This window comes from Nerophis lumbriciformis, linkage group LG07 (genome assembly GCF_033978685.3).
Source record: "Nerophis lumbriciformis linkage group LG07, RoL_Nlum_v2.1, whole genome shotgun sequence".
NCBI lineage: Eukaryota > Metazoa > Chordata > Actinopteri > Syngnathiformes > Syngnathidae > Nerophis > Nerophis lumbriciformis.
The window spans coordinates 14,278,721-14,304,000 of NC_084554.2; the positions used below are offsets into that span (position 1 = coordinate 14,278,721).

Here is a 25,280-nt window from a genome sequence, read left to right on the forward strand (position 1 = left end):
TCCGGACGGCGTTGCCAGATGGCAAATGACAAAGTATCATACCGAAAGCTTAAAATTGGCGTAGTTTTTTGGGACAGTCACGTGACTAGTCCGGACGGCGTTGCCAGATGGCAAATGACAAAGTATCATACCAGAAGCTTAAAATTGGCATATTTTTTGGGGGGGGGACAGTCACGTGACTAGTCCGGACAGCGTTGCCAGATGGCAAATGACAAAGTATCATACTAGTATGATACTTTGTCATTTGAAAAAAGAAGTACATTTTAAGCTTCTAGTTAAACTAGAAGCTTAAAATGTACTTCCTTTTTTTTGACAGTCACGTGACTAGTCCGGACGGCGTTGCCAGATGGCAAATGACAAAGTATCATACCGAAAGCTTAAAATGGCGTAGTTTTTTGGGACAGTCACGTGACTAGTCCGGACGGCGTTGCCAGATGGCAAATGACAAAGTATCATACCAGAACCTTAAAATTGGCGTATTTTTTTGACAGTCACGGGACTAATCCGGACGACGTTGCCAGATGGCAAATGACAAAGTATCATACCAGAAGTTTAAAATTGGCATATTTTTTTGACAGTCACGTGACCAGTCCGGACGGCGTTGCCAGATGGCAAATGACAAAGTATCATACCAGAAGCTTAAAATTGGCTTCTTTTTTTGGGGGGGGACAGTCACGTGACTAGTCCGGACAGCGTTGCCAGATGGCAAATGACAAAGTATCATACTAGTATGATACTTTGTCATTTGAAAAAAGAAGTACATTTTAAGCTTCTAGTTAAACTAGAAGCTTAAAATGTACTTCCTTTTTTTTGACAGTCACGTGACTAGTCCGGACGGCGTAGCCAGATGGCAAATGACAAAGTATCATACCAGAAGTTTAAAATTGGCATATTTTTTTGACAGTCACGTGACCAGTCCGGACGGCGTTGCCAGATGGCAAATGACAAAGTATCATACCAGAAGCTTAAAATTGGCTTCTTTTTTTGGGGGGGGGGGGGGGGGCAGTCACGTGACTAGTCCGGACAGCGTTGCCAGATGGCAAATGACAAAGTATCATACTAGTATGATACTTTGTCATTTGAAAAAGAAGTACATTTTAAGCTTCTAGTTAAACTAGAAGCTTAAAATGTACTTCCTTTTTTTTGACAGTCACGTGACTAGTCCGGACGGCGTTGCCAGATGGCAAATGACAAAGTATCATACCGAAAGCTTAAAATTGGCGTAGTTTTTTGGGACAGTCACGTGACTAGTCCGGACGGCGTTGCCAGATGGCAAATGACAAAGTATCATACCAGAAGCTTAAAATTGGCATATTTTTTGGGGGGGGGACAGTCACGTGACTAGTCCGGACAGCGTTGCCAGATGGCAAATGACAAAGTATCATACTAGTATGATACTTTGTCATTTGAAAAAAGAAGTACATTTTAAGCTTCTAGTTAAACTAGAAGCTTAAAATGTACTTCCTTTTTTTTGACAGTCACGTGACTAGTCCGGACGGCGTTGCCAGATGGCAAATGACAAAGTATCATACCGAAAGCTTAAAATGGCGTAGTTTTTTGGGACAGTCACGTGACTAGTCCGGACGGCGTTGCCAGATGGCAAATGACAAAGTATCATACCAGAACCTTAAAATTGGCGTATTTTTTTGACAGTCACGGGACTAATCCGGACGACGTTGCCAGATGGCAAATGACAAAGTATCATACCAGAAGTTTAAAATTGGCATATTTTTTTGACAGTCACGTGACCAGTCCGGACGGCGTTGCCAGATGGCAAATGACAAAGTATCATACCAGAAGCTTAAAATTGGCTTCTTTTTTTGGGGGGGGACAGTCACGTGACTAGTCCGGACAGCGTTGCCAGATGGCAAATGACAAAGTATCATACTAGTATGATACTTTGTCATTTGAAAAAAGAAGTACATTTTAAGCTTCTAGTTAAACTAGAAGCTTAAAATGTACTTCCTTTTTTTTGACAGTCACGTGACTAGTCCGGACGGCGTTGCCAGATGGCAAATGACAAAGTATCATACCGAAAGCTTAAAATTGGCGTAGTTTTTTGGGACAGTCACGTGACTAGTCCGGACGGCGTTGCCAGATGGCAAATGACAAAGTATCATACCAGAAGTTTAAAATTGGCATATTTTTTTGACAGTCACGTGACCAGTCCGGACGGCGTTGCCAGATGGCAAATGACAAAGTATCATACCAGAAGCTTAAAATTGGCATATTTTTTTGACAGTCACGTGACCAGTCCGGACGGCGTTGCCAGATGGCAAATGACAAAGTATCATACTAGTATGATACTTTGTCATTTGAAAAAGAAGTACATTTTAAGCTTCTAGTTAAACTAGAAGCTTAAAATGTACTTCCTTTTTTTTGACAGTCACGTGACTAGTCCGGACGGCGTTGCCAGATGGCAAATGACAAAGTATCATACCAGAAGCTTAAAATTGGCGTATTTTTTTGACAGTCACGGGACTAATCCGGACGACGTTGCCAGATGGCAAATGACAAAGTATCATACCAGAAGTTTAAAATTGGCATATTTTTTTGACAGTCACGTGACCAGTCCGGACGGCGTTGCCAGATGGCAAATGACAAAGTATCATACCAGAAGCTTAAAATTGGCTTCTTTTTTGGGGGGGGGACAGTCACGTGACTAGTCCGGACAGCGTTGCCAGATGGCAAATGACAAAGTATCATACTAGTATGATACTTTGTCATTTGAAAAAAGAAGTACATTTTAAGCTTCTAGTTAAACTAGAAGCTTAAAATGTACTTCCTTTTTTTTGACAGTCACGTGACTAGTCCGGACGGCGTTGCCAGATGGCAAATGACAAAGTATCATACCGAAAGCTTAAAATTGGCGTAGTTTTTTGGGACAGTCACGTGACTAGTCCGGACGGCGTTGCCAGATGGCAAATGACAAAGTATCATACCAGAAGCTTAAAATTGGCATATTTTTTTGACAGTCACGGGACTAATCCGGACGGCGTTGCCAGATGGCAAATGACAAAGTATCATACCAGAAGTTTAAAATTGGCATATTTTTTTGACAGTCACGTGACCAGTCCGGACGGCGTTGCCAGATGGCAAATGACAAAGTATCATACCAGAAGCTTAAAATTGGCTTCTTTTTTGGGGGGGGGGGACAGTCACGTGACTAGTCCGGACAGCGTTGCCAGATGGCAAATGACAAAGTATCATACTAGTATGATACTTTGTCATTTGAAAAAGAAGTACATTTTAAGCTTCTAGTTAAACTAGAAGCTTAAAATGTACTTCCTTTTTTTTTGACAGTCACGTGACTAGTCCGGACGGCGTTGCCAGATGGCAAATGACAAAGTATCATACCGAAAGCTTAAAATTGGCGTAGTTTTTTGGGACAGTCACGTGACTAGTCCGGACGGCGTTGCCAGATGGCAAATGACAAAGTATCATACCAGAAGCTTAAAATTGGCGTATTTTTTTGACAGTCACGGGCAGTGCCGGCCCAAGCCTCCATGGGGCCCTAAGCAAAATTTGATTTTGGGGCCCTCTATTTCTGCCAATAATATTGATTGATCATTCACACTGTTGAGATTGATCTGCGCTCTTACACTGTGTAGCTTTGTTGGATGTTATAGCGCATGTTTACCACTTGAGGCGCTCTGGAGCTGTATAGTGTTTGACACCGCAGCAGTTGTGTTCAGAAGAATAATAAAGTTTCCTCGTGACGTTGATCTGACTCGATGAAAGTGTCGTTTATGTGCACGCACAAAGAACTCCACGAAGCTCAAACACCTTAACACACACACCTACTATAAACTCATTGCGGCTCTGGCAGTGTTGTTTACATTATCCTTTTGTCAGCCTGGCATGTCTTTACAAATGACATGTCATTTATAAAGCTATGGGGGTGGCCCAGTTTATAACATAAATAATACCAATGAATGAACGAATGATGTCCGGAGTGCCACATATGGTTCCTAATCTTAAAATGTAGAAAACATTCAGCTACAAGAGTGGCCTGGGGTTGAACAGTCCAAGTGATGAAGCTTTGTATTTACAGTAAAAGTGTCATCTTGTCTCATCAGTCTTGTACATATTAGTCTTTAATTACTAGTTTATATTTTTAGTTAATTGTTCATATTTAATGTTTACTTTGTACAAAGAGAGCGCAGTCTACTGAAGTTAAATTCCATTTGTGTTAAACATAACTGGACAATAAAGCTGATTCTGATTCACTTTATTATTTTTGGTAACAAAAACCTGAAACAGCAATGTGCAAAAATGTTGACCTAAAATTGTGTTTTTGTACAATAATATATCTTTGATCATTTAGAAATCATCAGTCAGACTCGTACATGCAAAAAATAAAAAATAATACTTTTTTGTTAATTGCTTTTGGGGGCCCCCTGGTGGCCGCGGGGCCCTAAGCAAGCGCTTATGCCTTGGGCCGGCTCTGGTCACGGGACTAATCCGGACGGCGTTGCCAGATGGCAAATGACAAAGTATCATACCAGAAGTTTAAAATTGGCATATTTTTTTGACAGTCACGTGACCAGTCCGGACGGGGTTGCCAGATGGCAAATGACAAAGTATCATACCAGAAGCTTAAAATTGGCTTTTTTTTTTTTTTTTTTTTTTTGGGACAGTCACGTGACTAGTCCGGACAGCGTTGCCAGATGGCAAATGACAAAGTATTGTATCGGACGCTTAAAATTGGCTTATTTTGAGGAAACTATCACACTTACCCGATTGACGTTTCTCAGGACCATTTTTTACTGTAAAATATGACCACAGACTAGATATAATATAGATTATAATGCAGTATGAGGGATTTGACTATTTTTAAAGCTAACTACACATTTTCCTAGCATACACATACACCTAATAAAATGCATATATTGATCTTACCATCATATTTATGCATGCTAACTACCATTACAGTATATCAGTAGGTATGACTGTAAATCAGGGGTCCCCAAACTACGGCCCACTGGTGTCCAAAATCCGGCCCGCATATGGTAAAAAAAAAAAAAAAGTATTTTTTTTAATTATAATTTTTTTAATCTGTCCTTCCTAGCCCATCCATCAATCCATTTTCTACCGCTTGTTACTCTCGGGGTCTCCTAGCCGCTCTGGCAAATCATATTTTCTAAAAAAAAAACGTTGGGGAAACGTAAAATAGACTCAGAGTGTAGAGTTTTTGAACATCGTAAGCAAAAGGCAGTTTGTCTCAAAAAGTTTGGGGACCCCTACTGTAGGTTAGTTTTAAAGTCACACATATAAAGAGCTTACATAATAGTTTTCACTTCACAGGTGTCCCAGTTTTGATGCCTTCAGTGACAATCTACAAGGTAAATAGTCTTGAAGTGAAAACCATTTCAGGTGACTACCTCTTGAAGCTCATCGAGAGAATGCCAAGAGTGTGCAAAGCAGTAATCAGAGCAAAGGGTGGCTATTTTGAAGAAACTACAATACAAAATTCAGTTATTTCACTTTTTTTTGTTAAGTACATAACTCCACATGTGTTCATTCATAGTTTTAATGCCTGTAGAGACAATCTACAATGTAAATATCGTATTTTTCGGAGTATAAGTCGCACCGGAGTATAAGTCGCACCTGCTGAAAATGCATTATAAAGAAGGAAAAAAACATATATAAGTCGCACTATGAAAAAAAATGCGACTTATAGTCCGAAAAATACGGTAGTCATGAAAATAAAGAAAACACACTGAATGAGAAGGTGTGTCCAAACTGTACTATATATGAAGCATATCCCATATTTTTCATACATGGTTACTCAGTAGTATTTTAAATGTTTTATGTGTTATATTCATCATTTTTTGGGGACTGGAAATGGTTTCTTGTGTAGGGTTAATGAGTCAAATCAGGGTGGAATAGTCTAGAACTGACTTTATTGATTTTACACATGTTTTATTTGCTGACAAGTAGGTGGCGGCGATTTAGAATCGTCTAGAAGTACGTAGAGCATGTTTGACATAAACGAGGAGGATAGCACCTTTGATTGGACACAAACAAGATGTCTTATTGGACGTGTGACTAGTCGGAGAGCATCCTATTTGTTTATTTGTGTGAAACATGATAAGGCTAGCGGACTGTAAACACGTTGACTCTTCATCGGACGTCTAGTCATCTTTTTCCACGATGACCTCCCCGTGAAGAACTCTCCTCCTCTGCCGCAGCATGTGGAAGAAGAGCTGAGGAAACACTGGGGACACACAAACATGGTGACCGTGACACGGTCAACACAGATTTTCAATAGCGCGCCTCCACTCAATGTACAAAACCCAAAACCAGTGAAGTTGGCACGTTGTGTAAATGGTCAATAAAAACAGAATGCAAATCCTTTTCAACCTATATTCAATTGAATAGACTGCAAAGACAAGATATTTAACGTTCCAACTGGGAAACTTTGTTATTTTTTGCAAATATTAGCTCATTTGGAATTTGATGCCTGCAACAAGTTTCAAAAAAGCTGGCACAAGTGACAAAAAAGACTGAGAAAGTTGAGGAATGCTCATCAAACACTTATTTGGAACATCCCACAGGTGAGCATACTAATTGGGAACAGGTGGGTGCCATGATTGGGTATAAAAGCAGCTTCCATGAAATGCTCAGTCTTTCACAAACAAGGATGGGGCGAGGGTCACCACTTTGTGAAGAAATGCTTGAGCAAATTGTCGAACAGTTTAAGAACAACATTTCTCAACCAGCTATTGCAAGGAATTTAGGGATTTCACCATCAAAAGGTTCAGAGAATCTGGAGAAATCACTGCACGTAACATTGAATGCCCAAGACCTTCGATCCTTCAGGCGGTACTGCATCAAAAAGCGACATCAGTGTGTAAAGGATATCACCACACGGGCTCAGCAACACTTCAGAAAACCATTGTCAGTAACTACAGTTCGTCGCTACATCTGTAAGTGCGAGGTAAAACTCTACTATGCAAAGCGAAAGCCATTTATCAACAACCCCCAGAAACGCTGCTGGCTTCGCTGGGCCCGAGCTCATCTAAGATGGACTGACGCAAAGTGGAAAAGTGTTCTGTGGTCTGACGAGTCCACATTTCAAATTGTTTTTGGAAACTCTGGACGTCGTGTCCTCCGGAACAAAGAGGAAAAGAACTATCCGGATTGTTATAGTCGCAAAGTCCAAAAGCCAGCATCTGTGATGGTATGGGGGTGTATTATTGCCCAAAGCATCGGTAACTTGCACATGTGTGAAGGCACAATTAATGCTGAAAGGTACATACAGGTTTTGGAGCAACATATGTTGTCATCCAAACAACGTTATCATGGACGCCCCTGCTTATTTCAGCAAGACAATGCCAAGCCACGTGTTACAACAGCGTGGCTTCTTAGTAAAAAAGTGCGGGTACTAGACTGGCCTGCCTGTAGTCCGGACCTGTCTCCCATTGAAAATGTGTGGCGCATTATGAAGCCTAAAATACCACAACGGACTGTTGAACAACTTAAGCTGTACATCAAGCAAGAATGGGAAATAATTCTAGCTGAAATGCTTAAAAAATGTGTCTCCTCAGTTCCCAAATGTTTACTGAGTGTTGTTAAAAGGAAAGGCCATGTAACACAGTGGTAAAAATAGCCCTGTGCCATTAAATTCTAAGTGAATGATTATTTGCAAACATTAAATATCTTGTCTTTGCAGTCTATTCAATTGAATATAAGTTGAAAAGGATTTGCAAATCATTGTATTCTGTTTTTATTTTTGTAATTACGAAATGTGCCAACTTCACTGGTTTTGGGTTTTGTAAGAAAATACACTCTTGGGTGTATACCTGCGAAATGAGCAAAAGAAAAAGCTGCCACGCCACAATTAGCATGCATCAAGTACCAAAATATATGAATCTGAGGTGTATGCCTGTAAAATTAGTTTGAAAAAGTTAGCATGCTAACAGCTATGATGCCTGAAATAACAAAATGTTGGACTTTGAAGTAAGGTTGCTGCTGCAATTGATTGTTTTAGAAATCGATCATCGATTAGCTTGTTCGATTAATCGGATAAACACGCTTTATAGCCATGTTTTTGGGAAAATAATGGAAATGACTATTTTTCTGCTTGCCATAGTCTTAATTTATTTAAATTTTATTTTTTACAAATAAATACATGTCATCCACATTGAAACTGCAGGTTTAACAAGTTTTGCATTCTTAAAAACAGTGGCAAACTGTGCGTTTCCCATAATCGGCCTTCGGTGATGTCCTACTTAGTCCGACTTTAATTAATACCCCTCAAAATACCATAATTTATGTCACCACATGATCACGGCTGGAGAAATACTGTACAGAAACACACTTGTGCACTACCGGACATTGAATCGCCTCAACAGTGTCCAAACAGGCTGTATTTCGGCACATTTAAAAATCAATGAACCTGCATCAGCATTTAAAACATATGTGGTAGTGTCAAAACTGAAATAATTGTAAAGAACGTATTAAATGTGGCAAAATAAATAAATAAAATATATTTGAACTTTTTCTTCGTGAGTTAAAAAAGTGAGAACCTATGATTTCTCTGTTGGCCGGGTATGGCCCCTTCTTGCTTTTCGCAAATTACAACTTGTGATTGGTTTCTCACTTGGGAGAGACAAGTGAAAATCCAATCACAGTTTCTGGGTGTTGTTGATAAATGGCTTTCGCTTTGCATAGTAGAGTTTTAACTTGCACTTACAGATGTAGCGACAAATTGTATTTAGTGACAGTGGTTTTCTGAAGTGTTCCGGAGCCCATGTGGTGATATCCTTTACACACTGATGCCGGTTTTTGATGCAGTACCCCTTAAGGGATCAAAGTCACGAGCATTCAATGTTGGTTTTCAGCCTTGTCGCTTACATGCAATGATTTCTCCAGATTCTCTGAACCTTTTGATGATATTACGGACCGTAGATGGTGAAATCCCTAAATTCCTTGCAATAGCTCATTGAGAAATGTTGTTCTTAAACTGTTCGACAATTTGCTCATGCATTTGTTCACAAAGTGGTGACCCTCGCCCCATCCTTGTTTGTGAATGACTGAGCATTTCATGGAAGCTGCTTTTATACCCAATCATGGCACCCACCTGTTCCCAATTAGCACTTTCACCTGTGGGATGTTCCGAATAAGTGTTTGATGAGCATTCCTCAACTTTCTCACTCTTTTTTGCCACTTGTGCCAGCTTTTTTTAAACATGTTGCAAGCATCAAATTCCAAATGAGCTAATATTTGCAGAAAATAACAACATTTCCCAGTTAGAACATTAAGTATCTTGTCTTTGCAGTCTATTCAATTGAATATAAGTTGAAAAGGATTTGCAAATCATTATATTCTGTTTTTATTTACCATTTACACAACGTGCCAACTTCACTGGTTTTGGGTTTTGTATAATTAGGCTATACAAAATGTGTTTTGTGTTCTTATTTTTGGATGTCTGGAACATATCGTTGGGATTTTCATTATTTCCTATGCGTTTATTCCTTTTAAAAGACCCGGCCTTCGTCTGACCCGAACAAAAACAGAGGTACCACACATGTTGTGTCAAGGGTGTGACGTTTGCGTGCTTACGTGGGATGTAAGACAGCATGATGACGATGAGGCAGTAGTAGTAGTCGAAGGACACGTTGTACTTGTTGGGGAGCCTTATGGAGTACATTCCGGACCTGCGCACGAAGGGCAACGCCGAGTAGATGGTGAGCAGCTCGCCCGCCACCCCCAGCGGGTACAAGACGATGAAGAGGTTGTATCTGGAAGACAAAACAACTTTCTACAGTGTAGTCAGCGTGCGTGACTCGGCACAGCAGGGGTCCCTCATTTCGACCCGTTTGCGGGGAAAGGGGGCTGGGGAGTGTTTTAGGGGGGATCCCGTGACCAAAACAGAAGCAGTGAACATGAACACCACGACACCTCCCATGATATAAGAACAGATATGAATCCCCACCACACAAAAGGACGCAAGTGAAGCAGCAAGAGGTGTACCTAATAAAGTGTCCACTTGCACTCCTTCACAATAAATAGAGAAAAGGAAGGAAGGATAGAACAACAAAAATAAAGTTAGCCGTTAACATGCTACCGCTATTAGGGGACGGCGTGGCGCGGTTGGGAGAGTGGCTGTGCCAGCAATCTGAGGGTTCCTGGTTCGATCCCCAGCTTCTACCAACCTAGCAAGACACTTCACCCTTGCTCCTGATGGGTCGTGGTTAGCTGCCTTGCATGGCAGCTCCCACCATCAGTGTGTAAATGTGGAAATAGTGTCTAAGCGCTTTGAGTACCTTGAAGGTAGAAAAGCGCTATACAAGTATAACCCATTTACCATTATTACCATTCCCTAGAAGAAGCTAAAGCTGTGCTTCTCGATATTGTTTTGTCATGCCCGCCTTTGGTGGGACATCATTTTTTATACAAACCCCGTTTCCATATGAGTTGGGAAATTGTGTTAGATGTAAATATAAACGGAATACAATGATTTGCAAATCATTTTCAACCCATATTCAGTTGAATATGCTACAAAGACAACATATTTGATGTTCAAACTGATAAAAGTTTTTTTTTTTGCAAATAATCATTAACTTTAGAGTTTGATGCCAGCAACACGTGACAAAGAAGTTGGGAAAGGTGGCAATAAATACTGATAAAGTTGAGGAATGCTCATCAAACACTTATTTGGAACATCCCAGGTGTCATGATTGGGTATAAAAGTAGATTCCATGAAATGCTCAGTCATTTACAAACAAGGATGGGGCGAGGGTCACCACTTGGTCAACAAATGCGTGAGCAAATTGTTGAACAGTTTAAGAAAAACCTTTCTCAAACAGCTATTGCAAGGAATTTAGGGATTTCATCATCTACGGTCTGTAATATCATCAAAGGGTTCAGAGAATCTGGAGAAATCACTGCACGTAAGCAGCTAAGCCCGTGACCTTCGATCCCTCAGGCTGTACTGCATCAACAAGTGACATCAGTGTGTAAAGTATATCATCAAATGGGCTCAGGAACACTTCAGAAACCCACTGTCAGTAACTACAGTTGGTCGCTACATCTGTAAGTGCAAGTTAAAACTCTCCTATGCAAGGCGAAAACCGTTTATCAACAACACCCAGAAACTCCTTCGGCTTCGCTGGGCCTGAGCTCATCTACGATGGACTGATACACAGTGGAAAAGTGTTATGTGGTCTGACGAGTTCACATTTTAAATTGTTTTTGGAAACTGTGGACGTCGTGTCCTCCGGACCAAAGAGGAAAGGAACCATCCGGAATGTTATAGGCGCAAAGTTGAAAAGCCAGCATCTGTGATGGTATGGGGGTGTATTAGTGCCCAAGACATGGGTAACTTACACATCTGTGAAGGCACCATTAATGCTGAAAGGTACATACAGGTTTTGGAGCAACATATGTTGCCATCCAAGCAACGTTATCATGGACGCCCCTGCTTATTTCAACAAGACAATGCCAAGCCACGTGTTACATCAATGTGGCTTCATAGTACAAGAGTGCGGGTACTAGACTGGCCTGCCTGTAGTCCAGACCTGTCTCCCATTGAAAATGTGTGCGCATTATGAAGCCTAAAATTCCACAACGGAGACCCCGGACTGTTGAACAACTTAAGCTGTACATCAAGCAAGAATGGGAAAGAATTCCACCTGAGAAGCTTAAAAAATGTGTCTCCTCAGTTCCCAAACCTTTACTGAGTGTTGTTAAAAAGAAAGGCCATGTAACACTGTGGTGAACATGCCCTTTCCCAACTACTTTGGCACATGTTGCAGCCATGAAATTCTAAGTTAATTATTATTTCCCCCCAAAAAATAAAGGTTATCAGTTTGAACATCAAATATGTTGTCTTTGTAGTGCATTCAATTGAATATGGGTTGAAAAGGATTTGCAAATCATTGTATTCCGTTTATATTTACATCTAACACAATTTCCCAACTCATATGGAAACGGGGTTTGTATGATTGACAACCTGATAATATTTTCTTATCTATTTATTTATCTATGCAAACCACTATGAGTTGCTGGCACCAGCACCTACATACCACCAAGCTGAAAATATGTCAGCTAGGTATATGAGAAGCTAATGATTATAAAACTTTAAAGGATACCGTATTTTCCAGACTATAAGGCACACTTAAAATATTTTTTTCCCCTCAAAACACACCTTATAACCTAACGCCTAAGGTATGGAATAATTCTGGTTTTGCTTACCGACCTAAAAGCTATTTTATTTGGTACATAATGTAAAGATAAGCGTGACCAGTAGATGGCAGTCAAACATAAGAGATACGTGTAGACTGCAATATGACTCAAGTAAACAACAACAACATTTTATATGTTCCATTGAAAATATAGAAGATTACACACGGCGCTCAAAAATCTATCAAAATGTTTTAGTACGACTTTGGAAAGCTATGAAGCCACACCGCTTGATGGATTGTCGGCGCATTAAACATACGAGTATTATTATGGTGTGTGTATAAGGTAAAACATATTATCTGGCATTTTGTTTCGCAATATTATGCAAAAGCAACGTTTCTTACTTTCTGGTACCTGCTGATCTGTATTTGGGATCTGCATAAATCCTGAAAAATTGCGCGCGTCCGCCTTTGTAGTCCGTGCCGACACCGTAGTCGATAAGCTTCTTCTTTTTCTCTATCTTCTTGTTATGTGACATTCATCCTCCGCTGTTGCCATTTCTAATATAAAGTAGTGTAAAGTTCTTACTTATATCTGTCAGTAAAGCGCTAAAACATACCGGTGTAGTGAGTTTACATTATTCACCCAAGGAACTTTAGTTATTAGAGAGTTCCGGTCGGACGGATTTTCACGGGACACATTTCCGGTGTTGTTGTTGTTTCCGGATGAGGAGATGCTGCTCCGTTATTGATTGAAGTAAAGCCTGAATGTCATTAAAACAGTTAGCTCCATCTTTTGACACTTCTTCCACTCCCGTCCTTGCACGCTACACCGCTACAACAAAGATGACGGGGAGAAGACGCTGCCGAAGGTGAGCCACGTAAATAAGACCGCCCACAAAACGGCGCATCCGTAAGCGGCTTGAAGATGATCTGTAAAACATAATCTATGCAACATTTTGACCAAAGAACCACCATTACATGTTATGTAGACCACAAGGAAGTATTTTTAGAAAAAAATAAATAATAATATGACTCCTTTAATGCGCCTTATAATCCGGTGCGCCTTATATATGAAAAAAGATAGGAAATAAACCATTCATCGGCAGTGTGCCTTATAATCCGGTAGGCCCTATGGTCCGGAAAATACAGTACCTAAATTATATGTATGGAGCACGTTTTAGCACAACCGATAGGAGGCAACCAATATACTTGATCATATTTCCTGGTTGGGCCTGTTGAATAGTCTGAGCAGTGCTGCCACCTAGCCAGAGGCCTAAGTATCGTTCAAGAACGAAAAAGGACGCTAACACTGGACACCTCGCCGCCCCAATATTCGAGAAGCACTGCGTTAAAGGAACACCACAGAAGAACGGCGCCTCCACCTGGCCCATTTGATGAAGTACGGCAGGAGGTTGAGCAGGTTGAAGGTGTAGTAGGAATATCTGGTAATCTCTGTCAGCGTCCACACCACCAGGAACAGCAGAACACTTTCTTCATTCTGGACCTTTAGAAAGGACACATTTGAAGACAGTAAGGGGCCTGGTCTACTCAAGGTTTGTCGGGAGTTTGTTGTACCGGTACCAAAATGTATTTCGATATTTTTCTAAATAAAGGGCACCACAAAAAAATGGCATTATTGGCTTTATTTTAACAAAAAATCTTAGGGTACATTAAACATGTTTCTTATTGCAAAACAAAGAACAATTTTGTCCTTAAAGGGGAACATTATCATAATTTCAGAAGGGTTGAAACCATTAAAAATCAGTTCCCAGTGGCTTATTTTATTTTTCGAAGTTTTTTTCAAAATTTTACCCATCACGCAATATCCCTAAAAAAAGCTTCAAAGTGCCTGATTTTAACCATCGTTATATACACCCGTCCATTTTCCTGTGACGTCACATAGTGATGCCAATACAAACAAACATGGCGGAAAGAACTGCAAGGTATAGCGACATTAGCTCGGATTCAGACTCGGATTTCAGCGGCTTAAGCGATTCAACAGATTACGCATGTATTGAAACGGATGGTTGTAGTGTGGAGGCAGGTAGCGAAAACGAAATTGAAGAAGAAACTGAAGCTATTGAGCCATATCGGTTTGAACCGTATGCAAGCGAAACCGACGAAAACGACACGACAGCCAGCGACACGGGAGAAAGCGAGGACGAATTCGGCGATCGCCTTCTAACCAACGATTGGTATGTGTTTGTTTGGCATTAAAGGAAACTAACAACTATGAACTAGGTTTACAGCATATGAAATACATTTGGCAACAACATGCACTTTGAGAGTGCAGACAGCCCAATTCAGGCGCGCTAAGAACATATATTTTTCCACGATTTCAGCACTCAGGTTAACCATACCTAAATAGACACAAAATACTGCATTACACAAGACTACCCCAATGTACTCGAATTATTGAAAAAAATAAATGTTTTTAAGCTAAATTATTGGTAAACACAGTTTATGTATAATAATTTACGTAAAACCGCGAGTAATGAATAAAGAATATTCTGTAGACATACCCTCATCCACTCTCTTTTCATGAAAGCTGATCTGTCCAGTTTTGGAGTTGATGTCAGCAGGCCAGGGAAGCTAGGGTCGATATTCTTCTCTTGATCATCTTTGGTAGCATAAGGGACGGTAGAAGCGGTGTGAGCCAAGACATCCAGGGGGTTTAGCTCGCTCGTCTGCGGGAACAAACTGCCGCCATTGCTTGCCGTGCTACCGAGGTCCTTTGTCCCTGAATAGCTCACACACTCTGGCAGATTCAATGGGGGTCTGGCGGCAGATTTCTTTGACTTTATCGTTGGAAATGCATCTGCTTTGAGTGTCGCAGGATATCCACACATTCTTGCCATCTCTGTCGTAGCATAGCTTTCGTCGGTAAAGTGTGCGGAACAAACGACTGACCATTTCATCAGCTTTCCCCACACCTTTGTATTTTGAACAAATTTCGTCCAATTTCTTGCCATTTCGCATCTTTGGGCCACTGGTGCAACTTGAATCCGTCCCTGTTCGTGTTGTTACACCCTCCGACAACACACCGACGAAAGTGAGAAAATGGCGGATTGCTTCCCGATGTGATGTCACGTTGTGACGTCATCGCTCCGAGAGCGAATAATAGAAAGGCGTTTATTTCGCCAAAATTCACCCATTTAGAGTTCGGAAATCGGTTAAAAAAAAATATGGTCTTTTTTCTGCAACATCAAGATATATATTGACGCTTACATAGGTCTGGTGATAATGTTCCCCTTTAAATAGTGAACATACTAGACAACTTGTCTTTTAGTAGTAAGTAAACAAACAAAGGCTCCTCATTAGTCTGCTGACATATGCAGTAACATTGTGTCATTTATCATTCTATTATTTTGTCAAAATTATGAGCGACAAGCTGTAAAATGGATTATTAAACCACTTGTTCATTTACTGTTAATATCTGGTTATTTTACGTTTCCACATGTTCTATCTACACTTCTGTTAAAATGTAATAATCACTTACTCTTCTGTTGTTTGGATACTTTACATTAGTTATGGATGATACCACAAATATAGGTATCGATCCGATACCAAGTAGTTACAGGATCATACATTGGGCATATTCAAAGTCCTCATGTGTCCAGGGACATATTTCCTGAGTTTATAAACATAATGTAAATTTAAAAAAAAAAAGGAAAAAAGATTTTGTGACGATAGAAAATATCGATGTAATCATAGTAGTTCCGGCTAGATACGCTATTGTACTTGGTATCATTACAGTGGATGTTAGGTGTAGATCCACCCATGGCATTTGTTTACATACTAAACTACGGTATCTTTTGTTTGCCCGTGAGCTATTGTATCCTCCTACGGTGTGTAGTGAAGCATGTTTAGCTATTCCTCGTCCTGCAGGGATGATACTTGTAAGAAACTTACTTTATTTGTCGCCATGGAGACGAGGATTAGTGATTTAGAAGTAGCTAAAACACTGCCGACTGCAAATGGATGTTAGCTGCTAGCTAGCTAACCATGTCTTAAAGCACCTCTTCCTGAGGGCGCTTCAGTGTTATAACTTCACCTTTATCGTTAGTTTTTAAGCCAAAATGCGTCCGTTCTCCCTTTTCTGTCTACACACTGTGTCTGCTTGTAAGTACTCCGTGATTGTGCGCTGCCGAACATGCTCGTCTGCTCGTAAAACCAGCAAGTCATGACGTGACGACGCGCCGTCATGCCCGTAAAAAAATAAAAAAATAAAAATGGGGAACCAGTTTTTTCAAACAGAGTATAGTACCGTTTTTGATTCATTAGTACCGCGATACTATACTAGTACCGGTAAACCGTACAACCCTGGTGTAGCATAACAAGGGGGTAATGGCTCAACAATCTCTTTTTTTACCCAAACAACTAGAGATGTCCGATAATATCGGACTGCCGATATTATCGCCCGATAAATGCTTTAAAATATAATATCGGAAATTATCGGTATCAAAAAGTAAAATGTATGACTTTTTCAAAAGCCGCTGTACGGAGTGGTACACGGACGTAGGGAGAAGTACAGAGCAGTTGCGTCTCCCAGTCATACTTGCCAACCCTCCCGATTTTCCCGGGAGACTCCCGAATTTCTGTGCCCCTCCCGAAAATCTCCCGGGGCAACCATTCTCCCGAATTTCTCCCGATTTCCACCCAGACAACAATATTGGGGGCATGCCTTAAAGGCACTGCCTCTGCGTGCCGGCCCAATCACATAATATCTAAGGCTTTTCACACACACAAGTGAATGCAACGCGTACTTGGTCACCAGCCATACAAGTCACACTGAGGGTGGCTGTATAAACAACTTTAACACTGTTACAAATATGCGCCACACTGTGAACCCACACCAAACAAGAATGACAAACACATTTCGGGAGAACATCCGCACCGTAACACAACATAAACACAACAGAACAAATACCCAGAACCCCTTGCAGCACTAACTCTTCCGGGACGCTACAATATACACCCCCCGCTACCCCCTAACCCCCGCCCACCTCAACCTCCTCATGCTCTCTCAGGGAGAGCATGTCCCAAATTCCAAGCTGCTGTTTTGAGGCATGTTAAAAAAAAATAGTGCACTTTGTGACTTCAATAATAAATTGGCATTTTTTTCCATAACTTGAGTTGATTTATTTTGGAAAACCTTGTTACATTGTTTAATGCATTCAGCGGGGCATCACAACAAAATGAGGCATAATAATGTGTTAATTCCACAACTGTATATATCTGTATCGGTTGATATCGGAATCGGTAATTCAGAGTTGGACAATATCGGAATATCGGATATCGGCAAAAAAGCCATTATCGGACAGCTCTACAAACAACACAAAAATTACGGCAAGTTTAAAGGGGAACATTATCACAATTTCAGAATTGTTAAAACTATTAAAAATCAGTTCCCAGTGGCTTATTATAGTTTTCGAAGTTTTTTTCAAAATTTTACCCATCACGCAATATCCCTAAAAAAAGCTTCAAAGTGCCTGATTTTAACCACCTGTCCATTTTCCTGTGACGTCACATAGTGAAGCCAACACAAACAAACATGTCGGAAAGAACTGCAAGCTATAGCGACATTAGCTCGGATTCAGACTCGGATTTCAGCGCCTTAAGCGATTCAACAGATTACGCATGTATTGAAACGGATGGTTGTAGTGTGGAGGCAGGTAGCGAAAACGAAATTGAAGAAGAAACTGAAGCTATTGAGCCATATCGGTTTGAACCGTATGCAAGCGAAACCGACGAAAACGACATGACAGCCAGCGACACGGGAGAAAGCGAGGACGAATTCGGCGATCGCCTTCTAACCAACGATTGGTATGTGTTTGTTTGGCATTAAAGGAAACTAACAACTATGAACTAGGTTTACAGCATATGAAATACATTTGGCAACAACATGCACCTTGAGAGTGCAGACAGCCCAGTTTTCATCAATTAATATATTCTGTAGACATACCCTCATCCGCGCTCTTTCCCTGAAAGCTGATCTGTCCAGTTTTGGAGTTGATATCAGCAGGCCAGGGAAGCTAGGGTCGATAGTGGGTTTAGCTCGCTCGTCTGCGGGAACAAACTGCCGCCATTGCTTGCCGTGCTAGCGAGGTCCTTTGTCCCTGAATTGCTCACACACTCCGGCAGATTTCTTTGACTTTATCGTTGGAAATGCATCTGCTTTGAGTGTCGCAGGATATCCACACATTCTTGCCATCTCTGTCGTAGCATAGCTTTCGTCGGTAAAGTGTGCGGAACAAACGTCCAATTTCTTGCCACTTTCGCATCTTTGGGCCACTGGTACAACTTGAATCCGTCCCTGTTCGTGTTGTTACACCCTCCGACAACACACCGACGAGGCATGATGTCTCCAAGGTACGGAAAACAGTCGAAAAAACGGAATATAACAGAGCTGTTTTGACCCGGTGTTTGAGAAAATGGCGGATTGCTTCCTGATGTGACGTCCCTCCGAGAGCGAATATTAGAAAGGCGTTTAATTCGCCAAAATTCACCCATTTAGAGTTCGGAAATCGGTTAAAAAAATATATGGTCGTTTTTGTGCAACATCAAGGTATATATTGACGCTTACATAGGTCTGGTGATAATGTTCCCCTTTAAATGTCACCACGCACCCACATACAAAAGTCTTGTTGGTGCACTCCAAAATGTTAACCAACATGATGCTTCAATGAAAAACAAAAAAAGGAAAATCATTTTACATTGTTCCTGTTAATATTTGTGGCATTGTTGAACACCCTGAGAGTTTCGTAGTGATAAACGAGCAGTAGTTACCTAGCAGTGTGAGGCAATCCTTCATCGGCTTGTGTCCCGGTAGTGCTTTCTCCTACACTGTAACAATGGTCCACCATAGCATCTTTTTCGGTCCCGTCACTATTCAAGACTGACAAAGCCCCCTTCGCTAATAAAATCATCAAACTGAAGGCGCTGCGAGCCAGAGGATAACTACCGAAAACGCTCGCTCAAAGTGGTTGTCTAGCAACCTAAAGCTATACAGCGAGTCTACGAAAGTTTGGACACGTTCAAAGCGTTTCTGGTCCCACAAAGTGATCTCTAAGACAGGTTTACACAGCTATGACCGGTCCAAGGTACGACAGTTGTAGAAATAAACAAGTCGGAAGTACCGCTCGCCGTCGAAGCTCCTTGAAATGGCTGCGCCCGTGTGTGCAGGATGTAACCAGGATGATTATAAAATGGGCGTGCCCGTGAGTAGGCTTCAAGCGACATGCGAAATGAATGAATGAAGCGTTTGTATGGTTTGTACACAGAGGCATATTTGGCTCAATGCAAAGGTTCGTAAACCGAAAAGGTCACGATTAGAGGTACTTGTTATCAATTGTACATGCAAAACCAGTGAAGTTGGCACGTTGTGTAATTCGTAAATAAAAACAGAATACAATGATTTGCAAATCCTTTTCAACTTATATTCAATTGAATAGACTGCAAAGACAAGATACTTAATGTTTGAACTGAGAAACATAATATTTTTTTTGCAAATAATTTAATGGCAGCATGTTCACCACTGTGTTACATGGCCTTTCCTTTTAACAACACTCAGTAAACGTTTGGGAACTGAGGAGACCAATTTTTGAAGCTTTTCAGGTGGAATTCTTTCCCATTCTTGCTTGATGTACAGCCTAAGTTGTTAAACAGTCCGGGGGTCTCCGTTGTGGTATTTTAGGCTTCATAATGCGCCACACATTTTCAATGGGAGACAGGTCTGGACTACAGGCAGGCCAGTCTAGTACCCGCACTCTTTTACTGTGAAGCCACGCTGTTGTAACACGTGGCTTGGCATTGTCTTGCTGAAATAAGCAAGACAACGTTGCTGGGATGGCAACATATGTTGCTCCAAAACCTGTATGTACCTTTCAGCATTAATGGTGCCTTCACAGATGTGTAAGTTACCCATGTCTTGGGCACTAATACACCCCCATACCGTCACAGATGCTGGCTTTTCAACTTTGCGCCTATAACAATCCGGATGGTTCTTTTCCTCTTTGTTCCGACGTCCACAGTTTCCGAAAACAATTTGAAATGTGGACTCGTCAGACCACAGAACACTTTTCCACTTTGCATCAGTTCATCTTCGATGAGCTCGAGCCCAGCGAAGCCGGCGGCGTTTGTGGGTGTTGTTGATAAATGGCTTTTGCTTTGCATAGTAGAGATTTAAAGGCCTACTGAAATGAATTTTTTTTTATTCAAACGGGGATAGCAGATCCATTCTATGTGTCATACTTGATCATTTCGTGATATTGCCATATTTATGCTGAAAGGATTTAGTAGAGAACATCGACGATAAAGTTCGCAACTTTTGGTCGCTGATAAAAAAAAGCCTTGCCTGTACCGGAAGTAGCATGATGTCACAAGTTGAAAGTCTCCTCACATTTCCCCATTGTTTACACCAGCAGCGAGAGCGATTGGGACCGAGAAAGCGACGATTACCCCATTAATTTGAGCCAGGATGAAAGATTTGTGGATGAGGAACGTGAGAGTGAAGGACTAGAGTGCAGTGCAGGAAGTATCTTTTTTGGCTCTGACCGTAACTTAGGTACAAGGGCTCATTGGATACCACACTCTCTCCTTTTTCTATTGTGGATCACTGAATTGTATTTTAAACCACCTCGGATACTATATCCTCTTGAAAATGAGAGTGGAGAACGCGAAATGGACATTCACAGTGACTTTTATCTCCACGACAATACATCGGTGAAGCACTTTAGCTACGGAGCTAACGTGATAGCATCGGGCTTAACTGCAGATAGAAACAAAATAAATAAACCCCTGACTGGAAGGATAGACAAAAAATCAACAATACTATTAAACCATGGACCTGTAACTACACGGTTAATGCTTTCTAGCCTGGCAAAGCTTAACAATGCTGTTGCTAACATTGAAGCTAACTTAGCTACGGACCTCGACAGAGCTATGATAAAAACATTAGCTCTCCACCTACGCCAGCTCTCATCTGCTCATCAACACCGAAGCTCACCTGCGTTCCAGCGATCGACGGAACGACGAAGGACTTCACCCGATCATCGATGCGGTCGGCGGCTAGCGTCGGATAGCGCGTCTGCTATCCAAGTCAAAGTCCTCCTGGTTGTGTTGCTGTAGCCAGACGCTAATACACCGATCGCATCTACAGCTTTCTTCTTTGCAGTCTCCAATGTTCATTAAACAAATTGCAAAAGATTCACCAACACAGATGTCCAGAATACTGTGGAATATAGCGATGAAAAAAGACGATTTAAGCTGGCGACCGACCTATTCCAAAATGTCTGTTTCAACCATTGACGTCACGTGCATACGTCATCATAGACGTTTTCAACCGGAAGTTCCCGGGAAATTTAAAATTGCACTTTATAAGCTAACCCGACCGTATTGGCATGTGTTGCAATGTTAAGATTTCATCATTGATATATAAACTATCAGACTGCGTGGTCGGTAGTAGTGGGTTTCAGTAGGCCTTTAACTTGCACTTGTAGCGACGAACTGTAGTTACTGAAAGTGGTTTTCTGAAGTCTTCCTGAGCCCATGTGGTGATATCCTTTACACACGGATGTCGGTTTTTGATGCTTTACCGCCTGAGGGATCGAAGGTCACGGGAATTCTATGTTGGTTTTCAGCCTTGCCGCTTATGTGCATTGATTTCTCCAGATTCTCTGAACCTTTTGATGATATTACAAACCGTAGATGGTGAAATCCCTAAATTCCTTGCAATAGCTTGTTGAAAAATGTTGTTCTTAAACTGTTCGACTATGTGCTCAAGCATTTGTTCACCATCCTTGTTTGTGAATGACTGAGCATTTCATGGAAGCTGCTTTTATACCCAATCATGGCACCCACCTGTTCCCAATTAGCCTGTTCACCTGTGGGATGTTCCAACTAAGTGTTTGATGTTCATTCTTCAACGTTCTCAGTCTTTTTTGACACTTGTGCCAGCTTTTTTGAAACATGTTGCAGGCATCAAATTCCAAATGAGCTAATATTTGCAAAAATAACAACGTTTTCCAGTTCGAACTTTAAGTATATTGTCTTTGCAGTCTATTCAATTGAATATAGGTTGAAAAGGATTTGAAAATCATTGTATTTTGTTTTTATTTACGATTTGCACAACGTGCCAACTTCACTGGTTTTGAGGTTTGTAGATAACCCACAACACACCCGCTAATAGTACACACAATTTCATAGTTTCTACACACTATTAGAAAATGTTTTTTTAAACTAAGTCGATCAGAACCTGTGTGTGCGTCTGTGTGTGAGAGAAGTAAAAACCTGTCGGATGCTGTTGGTAATGAACCAAACCATGAAGATCCGTGAGCACACTTGAACCCCGGTCACGATCACGGAAGTCCTCACGAGTCCTGCAGCAGAGTTGACATTTGAACTTTGGAGCAGGAGGTCAGGATGGAAAAGAAGAGAAACATCACGTACCGATGGCACAGTGTCCCACCTGGAAGACAAAAGACCTCGTCATGCTTGCAATTGCCAGACGCTCATCGCGAAACCTAAAGGGAACGTTTTACCTCCACTAAAGCCAAAGTCTGGAAGAACTTGAGGGTCCTGGCGATGTTCCTGTATAGACCTTTGTGTGTGCCCTTCTGCATGTAGAAACGCATCATGGTGATGGCCAGAACCAACCACCTGAGGAACACAAGAACCACAACACACACACACAACAGCATCAGAACACAATGGTGTCACACGTTTGACTAACCTACAAAGATCAATATGAACATTTCACATGACGGTTATCATTATTATCACAGTATTGTTAAATGCAACGTTCCCTCTAAGGTGCGCGTCTGCCTGATTGCGCACTGCTCACGCATCATCTGTGCACAGCAAATCTATGCGGCACACAAAATCTAATCCCATCTGAACTCTGAACAAAATAAACACAGAACAATGTATTGTGTGAATTCTCCAGACCAGTGGTTCTTAACCTGGGTTCGATCGAACCCTAGGTGAGTCGGCTTCAGGGGTTCGGCGGAGCCTCCTGATTTTCCCGGGAGACTCCCGAATCTCAGTGCCCCTCCCGAAAATCTCCCGGGGCGACCATTCTCCCGAATTTCTCCCGATTTCCACCCGTACAACAATATTGGGGGCGTGCCTTAAAGGCAGTGTCTATAGAGTCCGCTTTTCCTCCATACAAACGGCGTGCCGACCCAGTCACTTTATATATGCGGCTTTTACACACACAAGTGAATGCAAAGCATACTTGGTCAACAGCCATACAGGTCACACTGAGGGTGGCTGTATAAACAACTTTAACACTGTTACAAATATGCGCCACACTGTGAACCCACACCAAACAAGAATGACAAACACATTTCGGGAGAACATCCGCACCGTAACACAACATAAACACAACAGAACAAATACCCAGAATCCCTAGCAGCACTAACTCTTCCGGGACGCTACAATATACACCCCCCTGCTACGACCAAACCCCAAAGTATGGTCAAGACACACCCAACTTATTGTGTAAATAAAAACTTCTCTCTGTCGGCGTATTATGGATACCCTCAAACAATGTTCCCTCTAATTTTCCATATGCGTGAGCAAACGCAAAAACTCCTTGAGCATTCAGTGGAGCACATGTGAGCACACCTGTCCCAAACCTGACGAAATAACAAATTAAATATTTTATTATTATAATCAAATGACAGCTGTCATTTCCATGAGATTATTTTCTAATATAAGTGTTTTGGCCCACTTACAACAACAAAAACAAAAAATATTGTTTTTCATGAGCTAGTATTGTATGTCTGGGTGGAAAACAAAGAAAAAGAACAGACTTTGCTGTGAAAATAAATAAATAATTGTATTTGATCATTTATCATTTAAAATGACACGAGAGTGGCACTTGCCAAGGTGAAGCCACGCATATCTGAACTGGTCTCTCAAAGGCAACAGCAGAAGTCAGACTGATTTGCAGGTGTGTCATTTGTTGTGAGTTCATGCACTGTGTTGGTTTTGTTCTTTGAACAAGGTGATGTTCATGCACGGTTCATTTTGTGCACCAGTAAAAAAAAAACATATAACTTTGCCTTGAATTTGAAAAAAAAAAAGTTTTTATTTTTCACTAAAGAAGGGTTCGGTGAATGCGCATATAAAACTGGTGGGGTTCGGTACATCCATCAAGGTTAAGAATCACTGCTCCAGACATATGATTTTCTACACCAAAATGCATCTATTTATTACATTTCTTCAACTTCTTCTTCTTGTCCAGATTTTGGCGCACTCTACCTTCTACATTTTTCACCCGATTTTAACTGGAAAAATTCCGGGTTTTCCCAAAATTCCAGGATTCCATAATACCATTTCTCAATTCAACATGTTACTACTTCAACATTTCTCGACCGAATTGAAATATTTCAACACCAACCATATCTAATTCAGACTTTAAGTTTTCAAAAAAATTCCCGCTTTTACCAAAATTCCCAATTTTTTCTGAAATTCCCACTGAAATCAATGGGACATTCTTCAAAGTTCCAAAATTCTCACACTTTTCATCCGATTCAAACCGTTCCAACTCCAAAATATTCAGCCTATTCGGGAATCGCGGTCTTTCCCTTGACATATTCCAAAAATTCCCAGATTTCCCAGAATTCCAGATTTTCCGGGACATTTATCCCATTCAAAATGAATTGGCCATTTTTCAAACTTCCGCCATTTCCACATTTTTCAACTGATTAAAACCATTCCGCCTTCAAGACACTACACCATACTAGAAATTCAAACTACCGGTACCCTTTTTCCAAGTTCCAAAAAATTCCAGGATTTTCCAGAATTCCTGGTTTTCCAAAGCCGGATTTCCACTCTTTTTTCTGGCAACTACTCCTCCCACATTTTTCAACCCACTTCAACCGTTCCACCGTCAAAACATTCCTCCTAATCTGGACAAAAAAACTAAGTTATTTTTTTTAACTGGAAAAATTCCGGGTTTTCCCAAAATTCCAGGATTCCATAATACCATTTCTCAATTCAACATGTTACTACTTCAACATTTCTCGACCGAATTTAAATATTTCAACACCAACCATATCTAATTCAGACTGTACAAGTTTTCAAAAAAATTCCCGCTTTTACCAAAATTCCCAATTTTTTCTGAAATTCCCACTGAAA

General features: G+C 41.0%; 1 protein-coding gene across 1 annotated transcript in view; it reads right to left on the reverse strand.

The window, feature by feature from the left end:
* Positions 1-5,889: 5,889 nt before the first annotated feature.
* Positions 5,890-25,280, reverse strand: part of hacd1 (3-hydroxyacyl-CoA dehydratase 1) — a 29,297-nt gene continuing 9,906 nt past the window's right edge. Inside the window, exons 2-7 of the mRNA XM_061964775.1 lie at positions 22,676-22,793; positions 22,584-22,602; positions 22,425-22,513; positions 13,517-13,638; positions 9,571-9,749; positions 5,890-6,220 (exon numbers count right to left, since the gene is read on the reverse strand). Of these exons, the coding sequence (XP_061820759.1) occupies positions 6,138-6,220; positions 9,571-9,749; positions 13,517-13,638; positions 22,425-22,513; positions 22,584-22,602; positions 22,676-22,793 (610 nt within the window). The 3' untranslated portion in view covers positions 5,890-6,137. The remainder of the gene's footprint in view (positions 6,221-9,570; positions 9,750-13,516; positions 13,639-22,424; positions 22,514-22,583; positions 22,603-22,675; positions 22,794-25,280) is intronic.